The sequence below is a fragment of the Oryzias latipes genome, chromosome 12 (genome assembly GCF_002234675.1).
Source record: "Oryzias latipes chromosome 12, ASM223467v1".
Lineage (NCBI taxonomy): Eukaryota > Metazoa > Chordata > Actinopteri > Beloniformes > Adrianichthyidae > Oryzias > Oryzias latipes.
The window spans coordinates 15889581-15916522 of NC_019870.2; the positions used below are offsets into that span (position 1 = coordinate 15889581).

Below are 26942 nucleotides of genomic sequence, written 5' to 3' on the forward strand. Positions count from 1 at the left end.
AATGTTTCCTTTCTCTCAAACCATGTCAATTTAAAAAAAATCTTAATTTGTTCAAATAAAGAATAATTTGTTAAGGGGAAACCCTTAGCCCTTATCGTTTAAAGAAGGGTTTTATCTCCAAATACGTCGTTTCTTACTTTTAAAATGTTAAAAGGAAGATAAATGTGTTTTTAACCGTCTTTGTCACCGTTTGGTATCACTGTGGCTTTAAGAAAAACTAAGGCTCCGCCTGTCTTGTTATAATGAATGGCCATATGTCAATGAGGCGAAGCGCTTAAGGAGAAAAAAAGGACCTTTTTGGCCTACTTGATATGCCGTACTCGCCCCTCCTATTGTTGCTTCCTGCACAAACACACGTGGATTCTCCTGCTGCCAAGCATAGAAACAACAATACAAATGGCAAACCAGGGACTCTCTTACGAGGGGTGCAATTTTTTAAGACAGCGGCTAGTTTTGTCAACACTTAGTGGGAAACGTGTCAGAATTAAGAACATACGATCTAAAGAGGACGACCCAGGGCTGCGCGGTAAGTTGCAGCTTGACTCTGCATGTGGCGTCGTAGTTAGCTTGGTGGCTAAGGGCTAGCTGTTACGCAGTTGGGAATCAGTGTTGTCACCGGGATTCTATAGTGGGATAAATGACTAGGAAGACTGTCAATTAAATAGAATTCATTTTTGGTCTTCCTATATATATTTTTTTAATTACAATATTGTCATAAATAATATTCTTTGATGTTTTCATAGCTTTATTTTGCAAACTTGTACGAAGAACATACAGATGAGTGTTCATATAACTAAGTAATTGGATAGTTTATTTTTAGTGTTTAGTAAAAGCTCAAATTTTCATTAATTTATTTTTTGGAATAGAAAACTTTTGATTTATTTTCTATTTTGATGATTTTTTTTATTCTTAATAACTAAAATATGCTGTTTTTCTTTTCCAGACTTTGAAGCAAGCTTCATCAGACTTCTTGATAAAGTGACCAATGGCTCAAGAATAGAAATTAATCAAACAGGTGAGTATTAATGTTTTGTTTTTGTTTTTTGTGTGGAAATATGCTGAATATGACTTTTGTGATTGTTTTTCCATTTGTCTACAATTATTGACTTTTCTAGGAACTGTGCTATCCTACCAGCCTGGATTGTTGTATGGCGGCTCTATAGAGCACGACTGCAATCCTCAACGCTCCATTGGATACTATCTTGAAGCTTTACTCATGTTGGCTCCTTTCATGAAGATGGCTCTGAAGGCAACTCTCAGAGGAGTTACTAACGACCCCAATGATCCAACGGTGACATAAATATTCTACTCTTTAAACCAAGTTTTTGTAAACAAAACAAAAAAAAAAACTGGGTCCTGTAGTCAATGTGTTTAAGTGAACTTTTCCCATGATCATATAGACTTTCCAGTCTGGGGTTTGCAACCTGACTTGATAGTATGTGAACATGACAGATGTCGGTGTTGGGCTGTGACAGTTAGTTGTGTTGGTTTACCTTCGTGGTTATTATTTGTCTTGTTTTGCAGATTGACCTGCTGAAGACCACGGCTGTCCCTCTGATGAAAAGATTTGGAATTGATGGGGAGGGATTTGATCTCAGGGTGAGTACATACTGGTAGACCAGTGATGAAGATAATTAAAAAGCTGGATTATTCTGTGTTAAGCACAGACACAGATGACTCTGGCCCACAACTACATGTATTTAATTTATATGTATTTTTTGGCTGTTACACCCTCAGGTGGTGAAAAGAGGGATGGCACCTGGTGGTGGAGGAGAGGTGGTTTTGTCTTGCCCCATCCGCAGAACTCTCAAACCGGTCCAGTTGACAGAGCAAGCCAAGATCAAGAGGATTAGAGGAGTGGCGTATCTTTGTCTAATTGTCCCTTTTTACATTTTTCATGCATAGAAATTTATTTAGATTAGCTGTCATTTTGATTTATAAAAAGTTAAAATACATGCAAATTATCCTCTTTATTATCACAATTTACATTTCTGACATCTATTGCTCTAATAGATGTTGCTCATTTAATTCTAAGTCTGTTTTCTTTAGTTATTTAGAATCAAGAATTTATATTATAACAGAGTAGACACAGGTAAATTCTTAAGTTCTTGGCCCATTGTACACAGTGAAACACAGAATCTCAGAAAGAAGTATCTGAATAGATTAGAATAAGAAGTAACGGTGCAGAAAAACACTTTTAAAGTCAAATCTAATACAAATCTAAGTCCTTGACTCAGAAGTTCAGATATTCTGTGCGAGTTTCTCCTCAGATGGCCAACAGGATTGTAGAGTCAACCAGGGCTGTCCTCAACCAGTTCATACCAGACATCTATATTTACACAGACCACATGAAAGGAGCAAACTCTGGCAAGTAGGTATCTCCATAAACTTTCCAGCACGCGGTATAGTGCTGAATCAAAAAGTAAGACATTAACAAAGTGTAACTGCAGGTCTCCAGGCTTTGGTTTGACACTTGTGGCCGAAACCCAGAATGGCTGCTTTCTCGGTGCGGAGATGTCTTCAACTCCACAGGGGCAAGGAGACCCCATACTGCCAGAAGACCTTGGCAGAAACTGTGCCAAGTTGCTCTTGGAAGAGATATACCGGGTAAGGACAGACTAATCTCTGAAAGCATCAACTTTCATATCAACGCTGTGGTTAGAAGGTTGTCCTTGAAGGGTAAAGAATGAATATTGTCTAGGTCCGTTTTCGTTCATTAAAAACATGCATGCCCATTTTGCCATTTAGGTTGACAGATGTGAATGCCAAATTGCTATAAAGATGCATTTTCTTCGTTTTTTCCTGTTCAATCCTTCTTTTCCTGGGCGCTCTCCAGTCCTTTTCCACTGATTTAAAGAGGCGTTTGCACAAAACTATTCATGCGATCATGTTTGTAATGCTTTAACTTAGAATAATAGGTTTGATTCAAAATCTACATGGATTTGACACAAATAGACTTTTCTCCATTATTTACCAGTTTGCACGCTTACTCATTTTATCGCTACAGGCAGGTTGAAGCTTATGTTGCTGAGCTACAAAACAAATTGCATTCAAAATTCCAAGCATGTGCTGCTGCATTTGGATAATGCAAAAAGGCTTTCTGTCCAAACTGAACTCCCACTAAGTGCAGTCATGCTTTACACAAGCAGTTCCAAATTCATTTCTAGCATGTGGTTTACACTTATTTAAATTATCTTCTATAGTGTATGTAACTTGACAAAGTATATCTTAAAACACCACCAGTTCAGGTAGCTTTAAAAAATGTTTAGGTGGGTGTTTGTTGTAGTGTTGAAGAAACTCAGAAAACCGTATGTTTTCTACGTTTTCTTCAGATCAGTCTGACTAACAGATCACTCTGACTAAAAATTAAATGTTTTATCTTTAAAAAAAAGGCACCGTAAAAATGTACCTCATTTAAAGGCCTGGCATTAAGGTGGTTGAGAAGCTGCTAACTGCTTAAAATTTACTTTATTAAGACTAAAAAGTTTCTGCTAACATCAAGAACGTACAGGAATGCTGGAATTCCATTAGTTTATGCTGCATCATATTTAGCCTTTTTTTTCCTTTTAGCAAAGCTACTTTCTGCCTGGAAAACTAGGAAACTGTTCAGGAATTGGAAATACAAGGGCAGAACGCAGGAGAATTCCTACATTTGCCGCCCTTGTTTACTCACATTCCCCAGTAATGATCCCTGTCTGCAAACCATCTGAGACATTTGGGGAAAAACAATGATGTACAGAGGAGCTTAAGGCTTTATTATGTTTCAAATGTTTGCTTTCCCTTACATTTTTTATACTTTTGAGGCCCCCCCCCCCAACTGAAAGGGTTATCACACTATTTAAATGAATTTTTTTAGAGTCTTGTTTTTATAGTATTAAGCCTGAATATTTAGATGAGAATCATGATTCTTTTTTTTCTTTTCTTTTTTTTTTTACAAATTTAAGAGTATTTGTTTTTTTTGGACTCAAATTCTGTAAATCTAATTCGCAAAACTTTTTCATATGTATGTATCACAGTTTTGTATTAGATGTAGTTTAAAAAAATCTGTGTATTTATTTTTAGTCTTTGTGTGGCATTTTTTGTGTCATCTGTAAGGGGAAATGTTTTGAGGCCATTGAGTGAGGTCTGGGATGTACTTTATTCCTGCCTACTAATGTAGTGTGACTGGCTGTATTAACTGTAAACACATTTCCCTGTTTTTCCATCATACACACTGGCACACAGGTGACACGAGCAACTACAACAGACACGCACAATGACAGTCTGTCCTCAGTGTGTCACCACATGGTTCTGCCCCTCAGCCCTCGCTCATCGGAGCCATGTGAGTCCAGTTAGCTGGTCAGGGAAGTGCTGATTAACTCTGAAAGAGGAATATTGTTGATCCATCCTCTTTGGCTTAAGTACCAGAGTGCAGACCTAAGTGTTTTTCAGTTCTCTTGGAGGGTTGGGAGTTCAGATATCCTTCAGTATTTTTTGCCTAGTTTCAAACTGCAGATGTTGGTCAGTCAAATTTGGAAGCTTCACATTTGAATATCGGATCGTTTCCCTTCATAACGGCAGCAACAAGATGGAGCGGCTGCTCTAGTGGAAGTGGACCGAACGCTAAAGACGTTTATAAGTTAGGGGATTCCAGCATGCATGGCTGCGCTCTCTGTGTTTGTTTTATGGTTAATAAGTACCGCCTTCAGTAGTAAGCCAAAGTCGCAGCGTCGATGACTTGTTTTTGAAAGAAACATCAACACTTGCGGGGTCTGATGTAAGTGCTTCACTCTTTACATTTTGAGCTCTTTTTTATTTATTTGTATTTTTTTGTTTTAGGAAAGTTTTGTCTTGTACTTATAGTGTGTGTTGGATTTAAAACAATTGTGTACAGAGGTTATTCTTAAATGTAATTTTCAAAAAAAATAAATGTTTAAAGGAGGAATATTTTCCATCCCCAGTAAGCATTTCAGGGGGTCATTTTAATATCAAGGTCACTGATATCAATTGAAATTAAGTTCTGATGAAATACTTTAACCTGTTTTTTTATTCTTCATTCCTTACTGTTTATTGTACATTTGCGTTTGTAAAAAAAAAACTAACCACGTAGCCGTTGCCTACAATTTTTGCAAATTATTATAATACATGTAGCATTTCTGCCTGCTGCCTGCTGGAAAATGGGATAACCTTTCTTACAAAACTCAAGGGACTTTTCTTCAAGCCCTTGGCTGGTCTTCAGGACTAGATATTTCAACTGTTATAGTTATCATGAATTCAGTAGATCTTTAAACCTGTAGAAAAAAAGACTATTGATTTTAAATTTATATTGAAGGTAGGTAAGAAGTAGGTTCTTAATGTATTTTTTTTTTTTAAAGATTGAATTAAAATCGTGTTTTTGAGTACATTTAAATTTGTACAACGTTTTGTGCTTCTTTTCTAGAGTTGTATTTCTCCAATAGCTTGTTGATTCTCATCGGTCGTAGAGGGAGGGCAGATAAACTCATTAGCAATACAGTGTTTTTTTTTTGTTAACTACCGGTAAGTGATATAATTATGAAATCGAATCAGAATTTTGCTGAAAAGCTGCCTCAAAGCCGCATTATTACATGACTGTGCCAAACAAGCCCTTTGCTGGACAAGAATGTGGGAATGTGATCTCTTCTGTTATGCATGTGTCTGGTTGCACTCAGCACTCTTCACAACAGACCTGAAATGTTCAGTTCAGTGGAATGTGTTCACTGGGATAAAGGAGGATCTGATGTCTTCTAGATGGATTGTATAATGTTGATGGTGAGGGAAGATACATTTTTTAAAACCTATGCAAACATTTTTATCAGCTATTGTTTTCATAAAGAACATTTTTTTATTCCAGATTTACAACATAGGAATGATCCAGTGTTCTGATAGATGTTAAATACTCAAAATTGGTGCCATTAGGGTTCAAAACTGATGTAAGTTTGTGATTTGGAAAAGAAGTGAGGAACATTGCTCCTGCTCATCCACGTATTTGAAAAGATGGACCTCCTTGCTCCACGTCGCAGTTTCCTGTTTGTATTATTTTCATTTCTGTAAAATCATCCCTTTCTTTTTTTAACTGTTGTAGGGCGGCTGTGTGGATTCGTCCAATCAGAGCCTGGCGCTGCTCCTCATGACCCTTGGCCAACAGGATGTATCAAAGGTTCTGCTCGGACCCCTGTCAGCATACACGTAAGCCACTGTCCCTCCACGCTGGCGTGTCGGTTTGTTCAGGCGTTTGCGCTCACGCAACATATGGAAGAAGCTGTCATGCCTGTGTTCGCAGTATCCCGTCGTGTGTGTGAGACATAATGTACCACAAACGCTGAAATGTTTGGCAAAAGCCTTTTAATCTTCTGTGCCAAGAGCATGACTGCAGTTGGTAAACAAATGCTGATACCAATTAGTGACTAGAAATGTCACCAAGGTCATTGCTGGGTTTGTGCAAACATAGTGGACAGAGCGATGAGTGATCGTCTTTTGAAGAAGACTATTTAACCCATTGTTATGAGTGATTTTAAGGACAGCTGGAGCAAATAATACTTTCCTTCTGCTCTCCTGAAGGGCAGTGGACTATGAACTGTCCATTTTCAGTTATCATGGTACCGGTGCTGTGTGCCTATCAAGTACAGTACTATGATAACTGAAGATTGGCAGTGCCATCGCTGTACACTTGTGCTTTTACTCTGGTAGTTTGGATGATTTTCATGTGTGTTTTTGAGGCTAAATGAGCTTTAAGAATCAACCTAACATGTAAATTGGTTTCACTTGCATCAGCCACAGGGTTGCTCTGGGGTGTTTTGTGGTTAAAATATACTCAGTTGGGTTGGAAACATTAAAAAGTGCTCTTCCATCTCTGGATGTTTCAACAGGATTGAGTTCCTAAGACACGTCAGGGATTTCTTCCAGGTTATGTTCAAGATTGAAGTCCAGAAGCCGCTAGAAGATGAAAGGAAAAGTGGAGACAAAGTTCTGATGACCTGTGTTGGAGTCGGTTACAGCAACATCAACAAAACTATTAAATGATTTTTTTATACAACTGCTAGACAATGGTCTGTTTTTTCACACTTAAAAATGTTCTCTTTATTTTGATTAAGTTAGACAGTCTGCCCAAATGTATACAGTGCTTATAGGACATTTGACAGGTTAAGTCACAAGTTTGCCTTTTAAAACATCTTTAGGTTTAGTCAAATGCATTTAGGTGTTGGTCAGTCAGCATCCAATGAACACTGAGAACAGACTTGATGGGAGGAGTTAGTCTTCTGTTCCACACAGCAGCATCAAGGCCTCTCCGTAATTTCCCGACACCTCAGACTGGAAACGAAGAAAAGCAAATCAGGGAATGATTGAAAGCTGCTGTACCGCCATTAATATTAAAGACTACATTTTTATACCTTTGTTCACATAATTCATCTGTAAGAGTTAATAGTTTTTACTCTACTAATTCAAATTGAACAGTAAAATATGCTCAGGTTGTTGCTGCAGGAATTTTCTTATATTGTTTTTACTTGGATCTCGTGACATTTTGCTAAGTGGACAATAAGCAGTTCCTGGGGGGGAATGTTATTTTGGAGTATTTACCTTTAACTCTGAGTGAAGGCTAACACCAAACAGCTTCTTGTACTCTGCTTTGATGTCCAACAAATCGATTTCAGAACGACCAACGATGATTCTAGTAAGTGTGGATTCATCGGTTCCTGCACCCTGAACAAAGAAGAAATAGGAAAGAGAAAGTTTTAGAATAATCAAATGGTTTTTGTAGCTTTAGATGACAAACGTCCTTGTGATTGACAAAGTCCGTGGACTTTTGGTCTCTAGATTTGGAAAGAAAAGTTAAAAAAAAAAAGGGACAACAAACACAAAAATGTGGAAACAGTCTGCAACTTTCTTGTCCGGATACTCTAAAACAGAATGTCCTGTTAGGATTCTATAGCTTACTGTAGACAATCGCACACATCCCTGCATGAAAAGCTTCTTTGTATCCCACCCAAAATTCAGCATGAGTTAATGGTAGGTCTGGACACAAAAATGTCAGGGGCAGCCGCCAGAAGCAGCAACAACAAAGGCACACCAACCCTGTCCACACTGCTGATGAGCAGTCCAGGCACTGTCCCTGACAAGGACTGAATGCCGCTAAACAAACACAGATCAGTAGTTGGTGCTGAATCTTCTGATGGGAAACATTTTCCTCTTACCCTCATGCTCTTGAAGAGCCTCTCAGCAAAGTATGCAGGAACGTTCTTCACGCATTTAACTGAACAGAAATGAATACTTGTTAAATTAAATAAAAATACTGACTAGATTAAAAAAAAACAAGATCAGTGAATCAGAAAAGCTGTTACCAATCGCCACAAGTAGTTTTTCCACTTCTCCAGACATTTCACTTTCAATGCTCTCCTGCAGAGTCTTCTTGCTAATGTTCTTGTACTCCACCAGAGCTGCAAATGGAAACATGACATTAGTGGAGCTCCCTTTTTCTCATTTGAACAGTAAAATATCAGTCTTTAGAATTATTTCTTGTCAAGGTGGAGCAATAAACCCTTTAATCCTATTGATGCAAATATGCATCAAACCACTTCAGCTCCAAAATTAAATTAATTTAGAATTTCTTTGAAAGCAAAAACATTTTTATAATTTTTCTTTTAATCCAGACATCAAGGGGTTAAGAGTAAAAAACAAAAGTAAAATTCCTGGTAGGTCAAACTCATACACAAACATTGATTTAAATCTGATCCAAAGTTTCCTTTGCTAAATAAAATAAAGGAGGCAAAAAAATAAAACATATTTCCATATTTGGTTCTATGATTCACATTTATAACCTTCACATTCCCAAAGCCCAGGAATATGCAGACTATGATTTTCTAAATCGCATCTTTGGCCAAAGTATATAGAGAAAAGGACTACTTTGTCGAAGCTGAGGAACACTCCCGTGGCACAAGATGTCAATAAACTTGTCCTCATCAGTCCCCCACTTCTTCTCTCCTGCTTCATACAATGTCTGTGAAAAGGAAAAATGTCATGACAAAGAAGGAGAATCGTGTACTGACAGTAGCAACATTAATCCATGATTTTGTCATATTAAACCTGGACTGACTGCAGGCTCAGACTTGCATGAGTGAGAAAAGTAACAAGCCTAGTGAGTTCCTAAATTAAAAGAATGAATTTCCCTTCTCACTCTGAACTTTTTTCATAATTAAAATAGAACAAAACTGTCCAAGACTAAAATCTGTGTGTAAAGATGGGACCTTAGCATCTTCTTTGGCTTTAGCAGCGTCCACACTGGTGCTCTCGTCCCTTTTCCCCTGTGAAGACATGGCTGAACATCACAAATCTTTTATTTTATTTTATTTTATGTTATTTGGAAAATATTTTAAACGATCACATTTAAGTTTAATGTTTGTATCTTCCAGGAAGAGATTCCAAAAATTTTAAATTTTGTTAAAAATGTTTTTTTTTCCTGGATGTTAAATCACTACTGGTATTTGTTGACTTTCTGTGATTTGTGAAAATGTTTAAGATGTTTATGTTACTGTTTTTTTAATACCAAAATAATTACGTTTTTACATATGGGAAATAAATTATTTTGTCTAGACAAATTAGGATGTTTGGATCCTCCATCTCTGAATTATCTTAGGAATCTTTCCAGCATTGTCAGCAATGGAAGCACTGCTGCTCATCTGCTGGGACGTCTTTCAAAGGTATTGCACAATACCTCAGCCAAGATGAGCAGCGCTTTGGCGTAATCTCCTGACACCTCTGACTTCAGGTCATGAATCATCAATCTTCCAGTTTCTTAAATAGAAAAAACAAAATGTACAGGAAGTTACAGAGTGTAATAATTTCCTGCATGTTCGGTGGCTTGATCAACATTGAAATACATTTTTTAGTAGAGTTCCACACCTTTTAGGTAAGTGTCAGCCATGTCTCTGATCTGTTTGTTTGATCTAGAAGCAAATATTTCTGTCAGGATACACTCGGTGGTCCCTGAACCCTGAATGGAAACGGTAACAAAAAGATACATATATATATTTTAAATCACTGTCAAACAAGCTAATAGAGCAATAGTGGACATGGTCATATTCCAGCCATGTAGCTTTCTAGAAAGTAATAATTCAACCAAACCTACCTTTATAGCTCTGATCACTTCATTACAGTCAAAGAGAGCAGGAGGTGTTACCAAGGCAACTAACAGGTTCTCAAAGTCACCATGGGTGTCGCCCTCCAGGTCAGCTACTAATTTCTAATGCAAAAGGATGAACAACTTTTTTTGTCTTCAGCAAAAACAAACAAAAAAATAAACAATTAAGTGATCTGTGCAGATACCCTTCCTGTGGCTTTCTCATAGGCGCTAGCGACAAGCTGACGCTGAGCATTACTTCTTTGAGTCAGCACATCAATAAGTGTCTTTTCTGTTGTACCTGTAATAAAAAAAGATTAATAATTTTTTTTAATATTCTTAACATTAGTTGGATTTTTTCACAATATTTGACCGTTGAAAGATTCAGCTTTTAACATGCATTTATGGATAGTTAAACTCCTTAACCTACCGAGACCCTCAATAGCTTTCCGGAGTGCAGTCACATCCTCATCCACTTTAAAATCGGCCTTGTCCTTCACTGTTCCTCTTTCCTTGGACTGGTTAACATGAAGGAAACTTATCAGCTCGTTTAAAGAGCAAAACATGCACATCAGTTCATAATGCAGTGTCATTTGTAAAATACATTTGTCCTGATGATTTAAAGACCAGGGGTCTGTAACCTTCAACACTTAAAGAGCCATTCTGGTCGATTTCTCACTGACAACAAAAGTAGGTGCCACAAAGCCCAACTTTACCCTTTAGAAAATAAAACACTCATTTACATTTATTTTACTGTCAATATTATGATAAATATAAATGAGCTATAGTTTTAAGCATAAATAAAACACAAAAAATAAAATAGCCTTTTTTCTAAATATAAAACAGTTTATAACTTTTGACAGAGATTCACATGACTTCCTTTCAAAATAAGACACCCTGTGTCACATAGGATCATCTCAATGCAGTAAAACTGAGGTAGGTAGTGTGATGTCAGCAGTGATATTAAAAAAACAACAACAAAAAAACAGTTTATGGTAAAATCTCAGCCAGAAATGTGTAAATCTAAATATCCAACATTAAATCGAAGCTTATTAAGGGACTCTTACCGTATGACTTTAATCATAAGGCACACTTTTACTTTAATTAGTTCATAAGTAGTAAATCTTCTTTATAACCCAGTGTGCCTTAATTCTATTTTTGCTTAGTGTCCGCCAATTGATTTTTTGTAGTACAAGGCGCTCGAGAATCTGTCAAAGTACTTTAGTTCAACTCGTGATATGTACTGTCCCCAACTATTTTTGAATAAAGTTTGAGTTAGTTTACTTTTTTTTCTTCCTTATTTTACAACTTACTTTATTTTTAATTAGCAGTTAGTTGTTAAAATCAAAACCTTTATCTTTTTCTTCAAATAAAGATCCACAATGGAGGTGTTAAAGAGCCACATGTGGCTCCAGGGCCTCAGGCTGCAGACCCTACAAACTCATCACAGGCTGCATAACATCGAACTTACTGTTGTGGCCAGTGAGGAGGAGGAGGAGGAGGGGGAGTCCAAGAGGAGATCCAGATCGTCCTGCAGAATTAATCAGTTGGTTAAACAATCTACATAGGAGTCCAAAGACGGGAATTGTGGACGAACATATGCAAATATTAAAAATGAACTCACCCAAACAGACATTTTTGCGCTTGTAAAGAAACGAGGAGCTGTATAGCGGATCAGCGGGAAACACAAAAAGAAACAACTTTAAAGTTTTGTCAAATATTTATCTAGGCTTCTCGGCGTTTTTCTAGTTTTATCTGTCTATAATCTTTATGTTGTAAGAAAAAAAACATTTATTATCCTGATTTCAGAGGATACACGCAAAACTAAAATGAAGTCTGAATGAATGGCGACGGCGCATGCGCTTACAAACGCAGTTTGTTTGCAAATTACAAATGAATACGTTAAAAGACAGAAAAAGGGTTCTCTTACCTACCCAAAAGGTAGAATTAAGGGGAAATTGGGAAATATCTGGGATCAGTCAATCTCCGTGATCTGCCACACCTTTCAGTAAAGTTGGTGAAGGCAACGCCCAGCGTTTGCTTTGGGAGGGAGGCTGGATCATGCTCCTCCTCACTCACACCGTGCAGCTGCAGCTGCAGCAGGCTTTGCGCAACATTTGGATCTAATGGAATTCTATTGATTCATTTCAAAAATATTATTATTTTTAATAATCCAGAGTTGAACCACAACATGTCTTAATAACCAATTCAAGAATGAGCAAATCAGAGATGCTATTATTAATTATTAATAATAGCATCTCTGTATTAGTATTATTTCTGACCTTTTTTCATGTTTGACCAACCTCAACAAAACCTTAAGTCATGTTTGCTTTAAGGGCAGAGACAAGGATATAAATGCGAGAAAACGGAAAGACATAAATAAAGTCGCACCCCAATTCTTTCCTAATTTGTTTTTATTTATGTGTTTCTTAATTTAGTCGTTTTTCTTTTTTGTTTCATCATTACAAGCTATTCTGCAAGTGACCAAGTATTTGAAGTAATAATAATAATAAATATAAACAAAATAGAATGATTACATACAGTTTATGTGAGAGAAAGCAAGTTGCTAGATAGTTATGGAAACAGAACTTTGTTTGATATTAATGAAAGTGAACGCCTCTAAAACCGGAAATAAATATTAAAAAAGGCTAATTTTAAGATAGACTCGGTTACTGTAAATGATGACACCAATTTACCATTTGAGGAAAACATCAAATCATTTAATTTTAGAATAAAAACGTCTGTCACTATAAAATAATGTGAACACATCGGCATCTTGTGGTATAATTGTAACATTGCAGCTTACATTCAGCTTCATATACAAAACCAGCAAAGTATTGTTATGGGGAACTAATTCGGCAATTGCTTACGTAAGACAAAAAGGAACACATTTTAAAAGGTTTTGGTTTTAAAGTTATATGATGTATACATTTTTTAAATATTTTTGGTCTATATATAGATAAAGTAAAACTAATCGAACAATGATTGACAGATTTTACATATATTATATATATCTATCTAAATATATATATATATATATATATATATATATATATATATATATATATATATATATATATATATATATATATAGATATATATATAGATATAGATATAGATATAGATATATATAGATATAGATATAGATATATATAGATATACATATATATAGATATAGATATATATAGATATAGATATAGATATATATAGATATACATATATATAGATATAGATATATATATATATATTTTTTTGTTTGTTTTTTTCCTTTTTTTTCTAAGTCGATGGTTAAGCAACTGAAGAGGCAGCAGCTTCAGTCCCCGCCTACTTTGTGACGGCACTGGTGCCTGTGACAGAATAGTGTCAAGCGTCTTATTCCCGAAGTACAGACTTCAAGGACTGTTCTTTGCGGTTAGATTTTTCTTTATTTTTCCAACGAATGCGGCCAACTATAGGCTTTGCACCACTTAATATATATTACAAAATAGGAACGTAGGTCAGTGAAATAAGTTTAAACAAACAAGGAACAAAAGAGCGTTTGATATCACGTGGCATGAGTCTTTCCTTAGACGGAACTGAGGGAAAACAGTTAGAGTTGCTGATACAGCCCCTTGCGGTCGCCGGGAAGCGGCGCAGCCTCTTGTTTGACAGCATTGCACTCGATACGATTATGCTACTACCCTAATTTTATTTTACTTTCACTTTGTGAGAATTAAAAATAAAAATTCCCGAGACGAATTTCCAGCTTTCTATCTTTGTTTTGCTATTGACTTTGTTATCTAAGCGAAAATAGAAATAGCGACGACGACGTGGAAGTACTGTACTAGCGGTAAGCTAACAGGTTGCGCGAGCTGTGAATAAAATAATTACTTTTCCCCTTTAGTTCAGTAACCAGTTTATACATTCTGTATTGCATGTTCGGGTTTAGCCAGGCGTCCCGGCATCTCCAGCTCGTTAAGAGCCTTCGTGGTTGAACTCGGTTTCCACAGTCAACGCCTTTGCTGGAGGACTCTTCCACTGTTGACATGGATTGTGTTGTTTGAGGTGGTTCGTGTGCTTAAGGATCTTATAACAAGACTGTTTCAACAGCAGAATTACTGACGTGGAAACATGGAAATCCGGAGGTAGCTTGAGCTGCACTGTTTTTGTTTCCGGACTGAGAATGAACTGGGATCTGACAGAAGACGGTCGTGGCAGCTGTTGACTCTGCAGGGGCGTCCGAGTGAGAACCGCCGTCTCGCTGTTCTGTGTTCTCTCTGGAAACAGCCACGTTTGTAATTCAGCGATGATCCTCAAGACGCTTCTGGTCACCAGTTTTTTGGGCTGGGTAAAAAGTCAAGAGAGTCCGGGCATGACGGCGGAGGAAAGGGCTGTTATACGGTAAAACATAAAAAGATTTGTGTGTGATTCTGCTAACAGCTGGAATATTTCAGGGGGAAAATGAAGATTTTTCAAATCAAGACTTGTTGTCTCATCATTAGTCTTCTACATTTGCTGTTTCAGGGATCAAATTGTTGAGATGTTTGACCACGCTTATGGAAGTTACATGGTAAGGTTTTCACATTGAGTTCACATAACACTGCATTTATGATAGAATATTTCCTTTGATTGTGTATTTATTTTGTGCCATATGCATTAGGGTTTTCATGGTTAAGAACCTCCTTGAAATGATGGCGACTTTAGAGTAGTCATGTTTGAAACAAAAAAAAACAAATTTAATCAGAAACCGCAAACTAGTTTGTAAGGTCATGCCCTGACTCGACCAATGCAGGTGTTCCAAAAGGGGAAGCGCTTGGGTGGGAAAGTTTCAAATTGACAAAGTCTGTCAGTTTCGAGTAAAACGTGACGTAAAGCACATTTTAGCAGTGTTTCATCTATTTACAGTTCCAGTTAAACACAAATAGGACCAGTTAAACACATTAATGTGGGAGCTGATTTGTTATATTTATTGTTCTGTTTTAGACTATCCACTTTAACTCATTTGACTGTTTGAGGAATTTGCTTATTGAGGTTATTGAAAACACACCACAGTTTTTCAAAATGCTCTTGAGACCTGACTGATTTAATCCTTCTTATATTTAAAAATTGATAATGAAAAATCAGTTTACTTGTTAGGAGTCAAAGAAATAAATAAATGAGATCCAACAATCCATTAGATAAATACTGACTGCATGACATGATGCTAATACTCTAATACATTTTATAAAATAAGTTTTACTTGCTGTTTTCTCTAGAGTTGACATCTATATTCGGGAAAAACATCCATTCAAATTTTTAGACAAAGCCTCAGAGTAAACACTGTGGTAATAAGAGCAAATACATGTTTTTATAATTGGGAAACCCTTTTTAATGTGTACAATTATAACATTTTTATCAAATTAATACAATAAAAAATAAAATTATAATAAAATGAAAGGATTTATTTTCTTGAAAAATATCTCAAGAAGAAGATTTTTATTTCTAGAAAACACAAGTTATTATTTATTATTGTTTATTATTATTGCATTTATTTGTTTTTGTTGCCACTGATACATCTGCCTGCATTTCTCTAGCCAAGAGTGATGCTAGGTGCCTCGAGGAAAACAGTTGCTTGCTTTAAGACTTTACTAACTTACACCAAACAGGATTAAGAAATAAACCCCGCAGGGGGGAAAACAGTCAAGTTGAGACTCAAACTGTGAGCAAATGGTGAAGGAATAGTGATGACATTTGTTTCTGTACAGGTAATAAAAAGGACTTTTTTTCTTTCACAGAAATATGCCTATCCAGCAGATGAACTGATGCCTCTAAGCTGCAAAGGGAGAGTTCGAGGACAGGAGCCAAACAGAGGGGACATCGATGATTCTTTGGGGAAGTAAGTTCAGCATTCGTTGATGATCAGGACCTTCAAACATTCTGGAAAATATTGCAGCTCAGATCAATCAAGTTACTCACAGGAACAGTTTAATAGGATTTATGGAAATATCTTGAAAGGGATGGGAAATGGATCAAGGACTTGAGTGATGCTGCTGTAGGCAGGCTGCCAGACACAGAGTGGCTGCCATCAGTTTATTTGAGAGCAAAGCTAAAATGCTAATCCATTTAAGATTTTTCAAAAAATCTTTAATAAACAAATCTGAATCTACCACACACATTCGACATTTTACAGTGGGTGATTATGAAATACATTTTTAATGAATAGAGTGCATTTTTCCACTCTAATTATTACATTTGTGTAAACTTTTCTCCAGGTTTTCTCTGACTCTGATTGACACCCTTGATACGCTGGTGGTGAGTATCTGCATTTTTTTCCGCCTATCAGCTTAACAAGAGTTTATATCGACTTAATTCTCATCTTTTAGATTGACTTTTGCTATATTTGAAGGTTGGTAAGGCTTGTATTTCTGTTTGTGCATTTGCGTGCTCACCCTCTTAGGTACTGAACAAGCTCGATGAGTTTGAGGACGCAGTGAGGAAGGCTGTGAAGGATGTACGCTTGGACAATGACGTGGTGGTGTCGGTGTTTGAGACCAACATCAGAGTCTTAGGGTATTTAACCTGTTTGATTTCTGTTTAGTGTTTGGTTTAAATGTCCATTTATGCTGTCAATAAATATTTGTAATAAAACAATCTCCACAGCGGGCTCTTGGGTGGCCATATTATGGCAGATTTGTTGCGTCAGCGCGGAGAGAGGATGGAGTGGTATCGCGACGAGCTTCTACACATGGCGATTGAGCTGGGCCATCGATTAATTCCTGCCTTTAACACCACAAGTGGCCTTCCCTACCCTAAGGTATTCTAGATTTTATCATTAAATATCACTCATTAAGTTTTATTTCATCATTGAATTACATCAACATTAACATTTTCCAGATTTGTTATGTAAAAACAAAAAGTAACATTAAACCAAATACTTTCAAATTTGTCCTTTTATTTTGTCATGTGATTAAAATTCAGTTAGAAGAGGCTTTGAATCACAGAAACGTTTGTTCCTCCACTGTTCAGACGTGATGACTCGTCTGTTTTTATTCACAGGTGAATCTGCGTCATGGCATTCTGAAGCCACAGTCACGCACAGGCACCGAATCAGACACCTGTACAGCATGCGCAGGAACAATGATCCTGGAGTTTGCTGCTCTCAGCAGACTCTCTGGACAGCCTGTGTTTGAGGTATTACTATCCTCTAATTATAGCTTTTTTCACATTCAGTTTGGTTTGACATGTAATTTGTAAGATATATCATTTTAAGAACTGCATTACGTAATAATTGATGGCAGACGAAGTGTGCATTATCAGAAATTAACACATGCCATGGAGGCCTGAACTATTAACCCGCTTATACCATGGTCACTTACCAAAGAAATAAACATTAACCAGTTTTTAGTACTTTATTCTTGTTTTTTTTCTTCCGGTTTGGATCCCTTTTTTTTCACATTGTGGACTATTTGTTATGCTCCGACCTCGAGTGCAGTGGCAAAGGAAAGCGATATAAATGCTGATTATCTCAATGTTTAAAGCATCAGTTCAGAGAGGACGTTCACCTCTTCCCGCTTGTTTTTGTCCAAATGATGAAGCAAAAGTTTGTTTTAAAGAAGCTGGCGCAGTGATATAGAACATTTAAGCTATGTGACCGGAACTTCTTTTTTAGCCATGCATTGTCACTTTTTAATGCAAACCCAGCAGCCAATCAGAATTGAGAATTCACGCGGACCTTGGTATAATTTAACTTAATCGACCAAACTGAATACAGGTTGTAAGAAGTTCTACCTAGTTTATAAGAAGATTACTTTAATTTGTTAGTGTATGCTAACTAATATTGTTTTCTAGGAACATGCCAGGAAAGCTCTGGACGTGCTCTGGGAGCGGAGACAGAAAGGAAGTGACTTGGTGGGCACTGTCATCAACATCCATAATGGAGAATGGGTCCGAAGAGGTGAAGCAATTCTATTTCAGGACATCTTGAAACTTCCACCAGTAGTTTCTACAAAGAAAACAAAATGAGCATTATATTGTCATTTCAGTCATTTTCTTTAAACTGTGTTTGCAGATAGTGGAGTTGGGGCTGGAATAGACTCCTACTATGAGTATCTGATGAAGGCTTACATTCTTCTTGGAGACAGTGTTTTTCTGGAGAGGTTTAATGTTGTAGGTTTGCCACAAACAATACAGCTGTGCATTATTTTGCAGCAGTACCTGTGGCTGCATCAATACCCACTTTTGTCGATAGCTTTCTCTGCAAAAGTTTTCCGTAAGCGCTTATTCAATTTATCCCACTTTATTTTGTCGTAGCACTACAGTGCCATTATGAAGTACATCAGTCAACCTCCCCTGCTGCTCAACGTACACATGCACAACCCCACTGTGAGCGTGCGCAGCTGGATGGACTCACTGCTGGCATTCTTCCCTGGATTGCAGGTTAACTTTTAGATTTCCTTTAACCAGTAAACGAATAAAAACAAAGAAATAGAGACTTATAATGATAGTGACTAATGTGAAGTGGCATCTATTTATCTGTGACAGGTTTTAAGAGGAGATCTGAAACCTGCCATTGAAACTCACGAAATGCTTTATCAAGTCACCAAACAGCACAAGTTCCTTCCAGAGGTAAATCGCGCCTTTCTGTAGAAAAAAATAAAATAAACAAATGTCAAAATAATTGGAAACATTGAATTTTTTCTGATTATCGTTTAAAAAGGCTTCTCCTTTTAATAATGTCCCCTGCAGGCCTTCACTACAGAGTTCAGAGTTCACTGGGGCCAGCACTTACTGAGGCCAGAATTTGCAGAAAGCACCTACTACCTCTACAAGGTGAAAACGAGTATCCTTTCTCCTCTTATGAGTCTTTTCTCAACATATGTGTAGATTTTAGCGTGAGATTTTAGTTTTTGTCTCTGTAGGCTACTGGAGACCCGTACTACCTCAGAGTGGGACAATCCATTGTGGAAAAGTTGAACACCTATGCCAGAGTGCCATGTGGGTTTGCTGCTGTGCAAGACGTCCGCACTGGAACTCATGAAGACAGGTACAGTATAAGACAAAGACGACTCCAAACCCTGTCAAGGAAGACTTTACCGCCTTTTGTGACACTTACCAGTAGGGACGGGTACCGAGCCCCGGTATTGAACGAGCCCCGGGGCAACATTCTTCAAGACAGCAGTATCGTTAAGATCTGACCTCAACGGTTCTGCTATTGGTTAAGGAAAAGTCACATTTTTTTGTGTCCCACAAGATATAAGCGGTAACGGTGTGGCGGTTAACCGAACCCCCCCCCGCACACACACACACAATCACACACAGCCGCCGCCAGCGCTGCCAAACACAAAATCCCCCGGCGGCCGCATCGTAAATGAATACAATTAATAATTACAACGCAGTATTCTTTATTAACAAATAACAGTAACTACTAACTGTCCAACTAATGAACTAACTATATAGGTTTTGTAGAATGGGTATCTGCGTCAGCGTGGGAAGGAGAGCGTGTCGCGCAGAGTGAGTGAGAGCACGCACAAGTGTGTTGGGGGTGCACGGAGTGAAGGAGAACTGTAAGAAAAGGCTGCGTTACGCACTCAAGAATGCACGCAGCTTGTAATGGAAATGAATACAATGGAAATTCCCCCAGAAACCCTTGAAGTTTGAACACAGGACTCGCAGAAAAAGTAAATTATTAGCAAAGTTGAATGTGTTTATTATAGTTCAAATCCCGCCATACGCAGAACTTAAAAAAAAAAGAAAGAAAAAAAGGGGGAACGTGCGGATTTCTGCAATCTACCTGCATACTCCACCATGCTGCCCTATGCAACTGTATTTTATTTTGGAGTGAACAGTGTATATAATTTGTTTTATATTTACATCATGACAGCAATATGTCGGAACATTGCTGTTTATTTTTCTTTGAATACCTTCTTTTTTCATGTATTTTACTTTTCAAGTTGGAAAAAAGTATAAAGTAAAATGTTTTGTTAAAAAAACAACGTTGTTGCATAATGAGGAAATAGAACACTTTATGTTCTTAAATTGTTATTTATTTATTTTTGTAATTTTCCGTCCTCAAAAAGTATCGATAAGAGTGACGTTAAAATACCAGATCGATAAGCAGTATCAATAAGAGTAGAAGTCCCAGCAAAACCTTAACGATACCCATCCCTACTTACCAGCCTGCGGTTGTTTGTTTCTTTGTGTTTGTGCAGGATGGACTCCTTTTTTTTGGCTGAGATGTTTAAATACCTTTACTTGCTGTTTTCGGACAAGAGCCACGTTCCCATTGATATTGATGATTACATCTTCACCACAGAGGCTCATCTGTTGCCGGTTTCACTCTCCACTACTAAAGCACCGTGTCCGGCCAACAATACAGTCAGTATTTCCTTAATGTTCTCATTTATTTAGCTGAAAGAGCCTATGCTTGGGACAGTTCTTGTTTAACCATTAACACCATCGATTGACGTTATTACTCATCCTAAACATAGGTTATGTGAATGGAATGGTTTGTGTTGAGCTGAATTGATGCTAGCTTCTTAGCTCTCTGACTGTAGTCATCTTGGCAATGTCACCACATCCTGGCCTGAAAGCAGGAAGTATGTTTAGTGATGCCTATTAAGGCGTCATTTAATAATCGCCTGTCAATCAAAAGACCATGTCCTCCTTTCAATAAGTTTTCATCACTGATATTGAATAAAACGATGGGAGTTGATTTTTTTTTTTCTTTAATCAAACCACAGAGGCAAAAAACAAAGTTTCTTTCTTTTTTGTTGTAAAGAAAGAACATTTAATGATGGGGGGAATGACTTGCTTGTAAAACCAGGTTTTTGTTTCCACCTAGTGGTCATTTAGTGAACTAAACAGTTGTTTGTTTTTTGAAGTGCTTCAACAGATAGTCTTGAGGCACAGGTATCAAACTCCAAGCCTTTAGGACCAGAGACCTACATGTTTTCCAATGAATCTGTTGTTGTAGCTTTTCACTGGCAAAACACACCTGAAGCAGGTAATCAGTAGCAAGTAGTGCCGGGTTTCTGAAAAACCAGCAGGATGCCGGCCCCCCTCGAGGCCTAGAGTCCGACACCGCTGTCATAGGATGACCCTAATTTCACCCTGGTCATGTAACTTTTCACAATAAGAGCAGCGGTAAAAAAAGCAAGTAACTGGAGAGTTCAGGATATGTCTTTAATTTTCCACCGGGTTCAAAAAACATTGCCTCGTGTCGTCTTATTCAGACAAACACACTGTTCATACTCCTTACAGTTAATGATGACATAATTCTATCATTTTCACAGTGTGTAGTTTTACACTGTTAACTGTGCATGTTGATGTTTTAAAGGCAATTTGTCAAATAATTTAAGCAACTCCACTGTAGACTCAGCTAAAATGTATATGTACCTTTTAAATAAATAAGGCTGTCATGTTGTCATCTCAGCTGTGTGTTCTGTGCTGCAGGGTACTGTTCCTGTGTCTCCAGAGGATGATCTTTTCTCACACTCCTGTCCCAGCACAGAAACTTTGTTCCCCAACAATCCCACCTTTGCTAAAACCATCAGGGACGGCTACAAGTACCTCACAGGAGTGGGACAAGCATTCAGCCCTTTGCCCTTTAGGTGCATACGGTTGTGACAGACTTTTTGATTTCTATTCTGTTCATGCTTTTTGCTAAAATTGAGGGTTCATGCTTCGCAGGGAATTTGAGCTGCCCCTTCCTGATAAAGGCATAGAACCAGTGGAGTTCTTGAAAAGTATGGGCATCTCTCTGAGCCCGCTAAACGAGATCCTTTCTGGAGACACAAATGGCCACAAGGTAATGCTGACATTTTCATTGAACTCACTTTGATGTCCCTTTTGATTATTTTTATACTCTTCCTGATCAGCTGTTTGACAGATTTTACTGTTACAATAGGGGGTTATGAATCTTTGGACACACGAGGTGTATATTTGTATAAACTCCTTTTGTATTTGAGGCTAAGCTTTATTTCATGTTTTGTTAGGAACTGTCAGGAGGCGGTTTAGCTCGTGCTGGTTTGCTGCGCCTTCCATCCGTGAAACCAGGGCTCGATTCTGGGCTGCTCCCTATTCCCTTCTCTGTTTCTGTGCCGGTCCCAAGCCCGGATAAATTGAGAGGGTTGCGTCAGGAAGGGCATCCAGCGTAAAACATTGCCAAGTTACCCATACGACTCCTCCTCGAAAGAGAGGTTGTTTCGCTGTGGCAACCCCTGATGGGAAAAGCCGAAAGTGAAAGAAGAAAGTTCTGTCACAGAACTGTCACACTTGTTTATTTTTTTCCTTAAGCATAAGTGTCTCTTTTTTGTTTATTACGGTCATATCACCAAAAACAGGTTACCTTACTCTAGAGCTTTCAAAGTGTGGGATTTTTGATCACTGCAGTGATGACGTCATCACCCTGCGATGCGGTGATGCAGTTATCGTCACACCCCTACCGTACTCCTGTTAAACAGGAGCTAGAAGCATAAATGACACAAGAAAACAGGAGAAAAAAACTAGCTTTTAAATAAAAAATGATTCGTAGAAGTAAACTAGGAAGAATAATTTTTCATTTTTGTTATTAATGAACCTTAATCACAGGAGCATAAAGGAGTTCTCCGGGTAAAACTTGTGGCAGAAGTAAGCCAGACGGCAGAGGAGGAGGTGGTACCGCATGTTGTTCAGCTCATATCCCCCCCCTTCCTGGGAAGGATGGTGCTCACAGCAGGACCGGCAAAGTTTGGAGCGGACCTCACTAAGCAAGAACATGGGGTGAGAAGAAAGAATCATTCACTGATTATTTGTTAAAAAAAGCATTAGAGTTACTAAGAAATCTGCAGTGAAGCTGTGACTATTACACAAAATGTTTAGTTTTCTTTTGCCTCGTGAAGATCATGTTGTTTTGTGTTAGGGGTGAAACGGATCACAAAAACTCACGGTTCGCATCAGTAAAATGGGGTGGGGGGACAAAAGTAACATAAAAGTCTACAATTATTATTGTTTTAAAGCTTCAAAACATAGATTTAATAAATATACATATATATATATAGTACTTGAAAACATATACACACAGACACAAATGTATTATAACATCAAAATATTTGCTCATTTAGGGCTATTTATAAAAAACATTAATGAGATGATCAGTTAAACAAACGTGCTTTGAGAAATTGCATCTTGAGAAAAAAATACTGTTAAAAAAAGTAAGAGAATCAGGAGATAGTAGAATTTACTACTTTTTCACTGTGTCCCCTGCTGCCATAAAGCTCCTCCCACACGCGACGGGAGCTGCAGGTTAACACGCTTCTGGACAAAAGTCAAGCACCAACTTTTTGACAAGACGGTGTGCCTGAATTTGAGGCACGAATTGTGTTTGGTGTGAATTGATTTAAATGATGCGCGTGAGGTGTGCACTGGGTTCATGTGTGTGCTGAATCGTGGTTACAGATCTGTTGCACCTCTATTTTGTAGACATATACCTAAAGGCATAAAAAAACATGAAAATAACAGAAAAACTCTCTGCCACAGGTGAAGGGAAGCATTGTCAAAGCTTCCCCTTACACAGCATGTGGGCCTGTAGACAATGCAATGGAAATTAAAGGCAGAATAGCTCTGGCTCTTCGGGGTGACTGCATGTTTGCTGTTAAAGCTCGGTGGCTGCAACAAGCAAGAGCTATTGGAGTCATTTTTATAGGTGAGGATTAGAGCTCCGTGAACCGTTTTATTTTTTGAATTTTTATTTTTTTATGGTTTACAAGATAAACTGCTGAAGTCTAAAATATTTTCACAATTCTTCTCTTGTTACACAGATCATCATGAGGGAAGTAATAGTGATGAAACACCACTCTTTCAAATGGTTGGAGATGGGGACTCCAATGAAGACATCACCCTGCCCTTAGTCTTCCTGTTCAGTCGGGAGGGCGCTTTGCTAACGGCGGCCCTGGAGAAACATCACAATGTGGATGTAGTGCTGCTGCCCAAAGAGAGGCAGCTTGGGCAAGGTGAACGAATGAAGCAGCGTTAGTTACAGCCAAAAAAAAAACAGCAGTCCAATCTTTACAGTACTCCATAAACCATAAATGATAATAGCTAGGCAGCCATCACTCTGTTGTTCCGTTTTTGACATATTTCTCTTGTTTATGTCTTTTTGTTGATGGTTTGAAAATGAAAATGGCTAGCTTTTTGTTTCCACGTTTGTTTTGGTGTGACACATTTAACGGATTATTTTTGTAACTATTAGGGGTTTTTGCAGCATCAAGCCTCTTACTTGAAATGTGTTTAGCCTATGAGTTGTACTCAGAGGATAACCAACAGTTAAGGAGAAACGTTTTGATACTTTAAATATGAGAACTGCTTTCACAGGTGCATGTGTCTGCTTTGTTACAAGGTTTAAGCGTTTTTATTATCTTCCTCTGCTATCCAGATAAGACAGAAAAGCCTGTAAGCGTGAACATTAAACTCCGCCTGATGGAGCACGGAGAAGTGGAAGAAGGAATGGTGAAGAGTCCTTCGCTGGAGCTGGTCATGGAGAAGGAAGAGGAGGAAGAAAAACTCGGTGGAAAACAGTCGCAGCAGCAGGACTGCACACAGATATCACAGGATGACAGAACTTCAACGTGCTCAGCCGACTCGCCTTAAACACAGAACTCTTAATACTGGACCTGACCCAAGTCCTTGAACACTGCAGACCCCAAGAAAAGCCAAATGAATCCAAGCCAAGTGTCCCATCTGTGGTTCTTTGTTCGAGTCTGAGTAGCATGTGCCTCTGAGGCTCCTCACTGCCCTGCAGCCCACAGACTCCTAACTGAAACGACCTGCATGTTTACAACTGACGGTTCATTTTGACCCAAGCATAAAAGCGGCTCCATTTTTGAATTGGGGGATCCTGCCTTGACTTTGTTTTTGTCTTTCTAATCTAATGAAGACCAATCTAGGTAATCAGAGTCAAAAATCAGACAGTACTTAACCCTTAATTGGACATCTTCTGTTCCTTTTGTGGTTTGAACAGTGGTAACAAATATGAAACTTCATATTTAAAATGTGAAGTTGCGTATATACAAAATAGTGTTAGATCTAGTTTTCTTTATGCAGGTTATTGTTATTTTTCTGCAACAGATTGCACATTTTTTACTTCATTGAGACCTGTTCAAATATTTAAAATAGTGCAACGACAAGAAATGGCCAGTAGGTGGTGCTACCTCCCATGAATTCTGAGTTCCATATTGCCATGAAGAAAAAAAAAAGAGTTTCACTTGCTCTGATTTTGAAGGCTTGTCTAATTTTATAGTGCACAACTTCAGGGAACTTAAAAGTGAATGCTGTAATTATGTGTGTGTGTGTGTGTCTGAATGTGTGTGTGTGAATGCTTTAGGAAACCCAAGAATGCATCACATTTAAAATGTCATAAAGAAGTTGAATTTCACATTGTAAATATAATGAAACTTGGTTTGAAATGACTAATTTCTTTCTCACTGTAAAAATGTCATTTAAAAACACTGATGTGACACAGCTTTTTATTTTTTGTGCAGCTTATTAGGTTTTTCTGCAGTTCGGTCTGCTTATTATGCACTTTAAATTATTGATCTGACGCTTATGGGAGATGCTGACTCAAACTGAAGTAGCCACTAGAACCTGGCCGCATTTTGAACATGTGGCAGCACAGCTGTAAGCAGTCAGTAGTTTTCACAGAACTTCATTCACCCTTATTCAAAACATAACAAAAAAAAAACGATCTACACATACTGCACATAGTTGATTAAAATGTCACTATTAGATTTTGTTCAAATTAAGACTTTTGTAATTGTTTTGGATTTATTCCTTACTCTTCTGCCAAATTTACAGTAATTTTAAGGAAAAGATTACTTTTTCATTGGCTCTGTTTTTAACTGTGATGCGCTGCTTAAATTCTTTCCATAACTTTGAATTTTGATTTGATTTCGATACAAATGGACCATTTCTTGCAATACTGAGATGCTTTTAAGATTTACTTCTAAATAATCTTTGTGAACCATTTAATTTTGCCAACTTGTATACCTCAGGATTACCTGCATTACTTTTTAGCAACAGGACCATGGACGTAATAAACAAAGGTTGTTTTTTTCTTTTCATAATTTTAATGGTATTTATTAATCAGTTCTACTGCCTTTGGTTCAGAAGGTACCATAAAGATATGTAACTGGTTTGACAATAGGAGCTGAAGCAATCCCACCAATAAATTGGATTCATAACTTCTGCCTTTTTTACTTTTCCAGTTCTGTTTGCACTTTTTGCATCAGGAACATCATTCATGTTTCTTTAAAATCTTTTTGGACACTCTGCAATGAACGATCTTCATTTTGTTATTGTTTAATCTCAATCAGAGGGTTCATAATGTCTTTCTGGGTGATATACAAACACTTTAAGCTTCATTTCAACGTATTGTTCTCATTTAATATTTCATTTGCTTCTTTTTTTTTTAATGCCGCAATGGGAGGAAGTTTTGATCCTTGATTCAAAAACAGTAAGTGATGACAAAAGTTCATAGGGTGCTACAGTGTAACAGAAAATAAAACAATTCATCCAAAATGTAAAAATACCCATAAAGCAATTTATTTTTTAAAGTTGTGATTGGACAAACAACCACAAAACATTTTCTAGAACAACTGTATAGTATTTGCTTCATTGTAATTCAGAAGGTTTACGTTAAAATTAGGTTCTGTTCCAGTAAATTTGAAAGACTTCTTATGGAAAAAACGATTTACATTTTCTTCACATTTGCGTAATTTTTTGTAAAAGTCTAGGGAGGAAAAACAACAATTTATCACCATTCCAGTTACAATTTTTCCTAATCAATGCTGTTTGCTAAAATGCTTGACAGTAAAAATGACTCATGTTATTGTAAGAAAGC

The 26942-nt window shown here is 37.5% G+C and overlaps 3 protein-coding genes and 1 non-coding gene across 7 annotated transcripts; 3 read left to right on the forward strand and 1 right to left on the reverse strand.

The window, feature by feature from the left end:
* Positions 1 to 307: 307 nt before the first annotated feature.
* On the forward strand, positions 308 to 7039 carry rcl1 (RNA terminal phosphate cyclase like 1). Its single transcript, XM_004074843.4, has 9 exons — positions 308 to 526; positions 944 to 1015; positions 1116 to 1291; positions 1525 to 1599; positions 1738 to 1862; positions 2246 to 2371; positions 2451 to 2607; positions 6083 to 6186; positions 6867 to 7039. The coding sequence occupies exons 1-9, from the start codon at positions 397 to 399 to the stop codon at positions 7018 to 7020; spliced, it is 1119 nt and encodes a 372-aa protein (XP_004074891.1). The 5' UTR covers positions 308 to 396; the 3' UTR covers positions 7021 to 7039.
* On the forward strand, positions 6558 to 6665 carry mir101b (microRNA 101b). Its single transcript, NR_107150.1, has one exon. It is a non-coding gene; the product is annotated as a microRNA 101b (primary transcript).
* Positions 7040 to 7049: 10 nt separating the features above from the next.
* LOC101160569 (annexin A3) lies at positions 7050 to 12174 on the reverse strand. Of its 2 annotated transcripts, none has more exons than XM_020707752.2 (14): positions 12046 to 12174; positions 11736 to 11773; positions 11583 to 11642; positions 10542 to 10629; positions 10318 to 10412; positions 10121 to 10234; positions 9895 to 9985; positions 9707 to 9786; positions 9240 to 9296; positions 8899 to 8992; positions 8337 to 8432; positions 8190 to 8248; positions 7576 to 7698; positions 7050 to 7308 (listed from the first exon to the last, which is right to left on the reverse strand). In XM_020707752.2, exons 2-14 carry the CDS (start codon positions 11745 to 11747, stop codon positions 7249 to 7251), a joined length of 1029 nt encoding a protein of 342 aa, XP_020563411.2. In that variant the 5' UTR covers positions 11748 to 11773; positions 12046 to 12174; the 3' UTR covers positions 7050 to 7248. The 2 variants fall into 2 exon arrangements, with proteins under 2 accessions (XP_020563411.2, XP_023816803.1); XM_023961035.1 differs by having other exon boundaries at positions 12042 to 12166.
* A 1542-nt stretch (positions 12175 to 13716) lies between these two features.
* On the forward strand, positions 13717 to 26285 carry LOC101172257 (ER degradation-enhancing alpha-mannosidase-like protein 3). 3 transcript variants are annotated; one of them, XM_020707754.2, is made up of 21 exons: positions 13717 to 14235; positions 14309 to 14491; positions 14615 to 14660; positions 15865 to 15965; positions 16342 to 16381; positions 16527 to 16639; positions 16730 to 16883; positions 17126 to 17260; positions 17918 to 18023; positions 18138 to 18235; positions 18380 to 18505; positions 18611 to 18694; positions 18815 to 18898; positions 18988 to 19112; positions 20278 to 20443; positions 21521 to 21678; positions 21758 to 21875; positions 22658 to 22828; positions 23585 to 23750; positions 23866 to 24057; positions 24480 to 26285. In XM_020707754.2, exons 2-21 carry the CDS (start codon positions 14397 to 14399, stop codon positions 24692 to 24694), a joined length of 2493 nt encoding a protein of 830 aa, XP_020563413.1. In that variant the 5' UTR covers positions 13717 to 14235; positions 14309 to 14396; the 3' UTR covers positions 24695 to 26285. The 3 variants fall into 3 exon arrangements, with proteins under 3 accessions (XP_020563413.1, XP_011480197.1, XP_020563412.1); XM_011481895.3 differs by having other exon boundaries at positions 13717 to 13940; positions 14040 to 14491; XM_020707753.2 differs by having other exon boundaries at positions 13717 to 14487; positions 14611 to 14660.
* Positions 26286 to 26942: the final 657 nt, after the last annotated feature.

What these genes read in the sequence shown, in the direction of transcription:
- rcl1 (XM_004074843.4), top strand. Translation starts at nt 397, where the DNA reads ATGGCAAACCAGGGACTCTCTTACGAGGGGTGCAATTTTTTAAGACAG. An exon ending in GGGAGGGATTTGATCTCAGG is followed by an intron (nt 1,600 to 1,737) that starts GTGAGTACATAC and finishes TTACACCCTCAG; the next exon opens with GTGGTGAAAAGAGGGATGGC. An exon ending in AAGAGGATTAGAGGAGTGGC is followed by an intron (nt 1,863 to 2,245) that starts GTATCTTTGTCT and finishes TCAGAAGTTCAG; the next exon opens with ATATTCTGTGCGAGTTTCTC.
- LOC101160569 (XM_020707752.2), bottom strand. An exon ending in GGCTGACACTTACCTAAAAG is followed by an intron (nt 9,787 to 9,894) that starts GTGTGGAACTCT and finishes TTTCTATTTAAG; the next exon opens with AAACTGGAAGATTGATGATT. An exon ending in AAGCCAAAGAAGATGCTAAG is followed by an intron (nt 8,993 to 9,239) that starts GTCCCATCTTTA and finishes TCCTTTTCACAG; the next exon opens with ACATTGTATGAAGCAGGAGA.
- LOC101172257 (XM_020707753.2), top strand. Translation starts at nt 14,397, where the DNA reads ATGATCCTCAAGACGCTTCTGGTCACCAGTTTTTTGGGCTGGGTAAAA. An exon ending in CTGGACAGCCTGTGTTTGAG is followed by an intron (nt 17,261 to 17,917) that starts GTATTACTATCC and finishes ATTGTTTTCTAG; the next exon opens with GAACATGCCAGGAAAGCTCT. An exon ending in CATTCTTCCCTGGATTGCAG is followed by an intron (nt 18,506 to 18,610) that starts GTTAACTTTTAG and finishes TATCTGTGACAG; the next exon opens with GTTTTAAGAGGAGATCTGAA.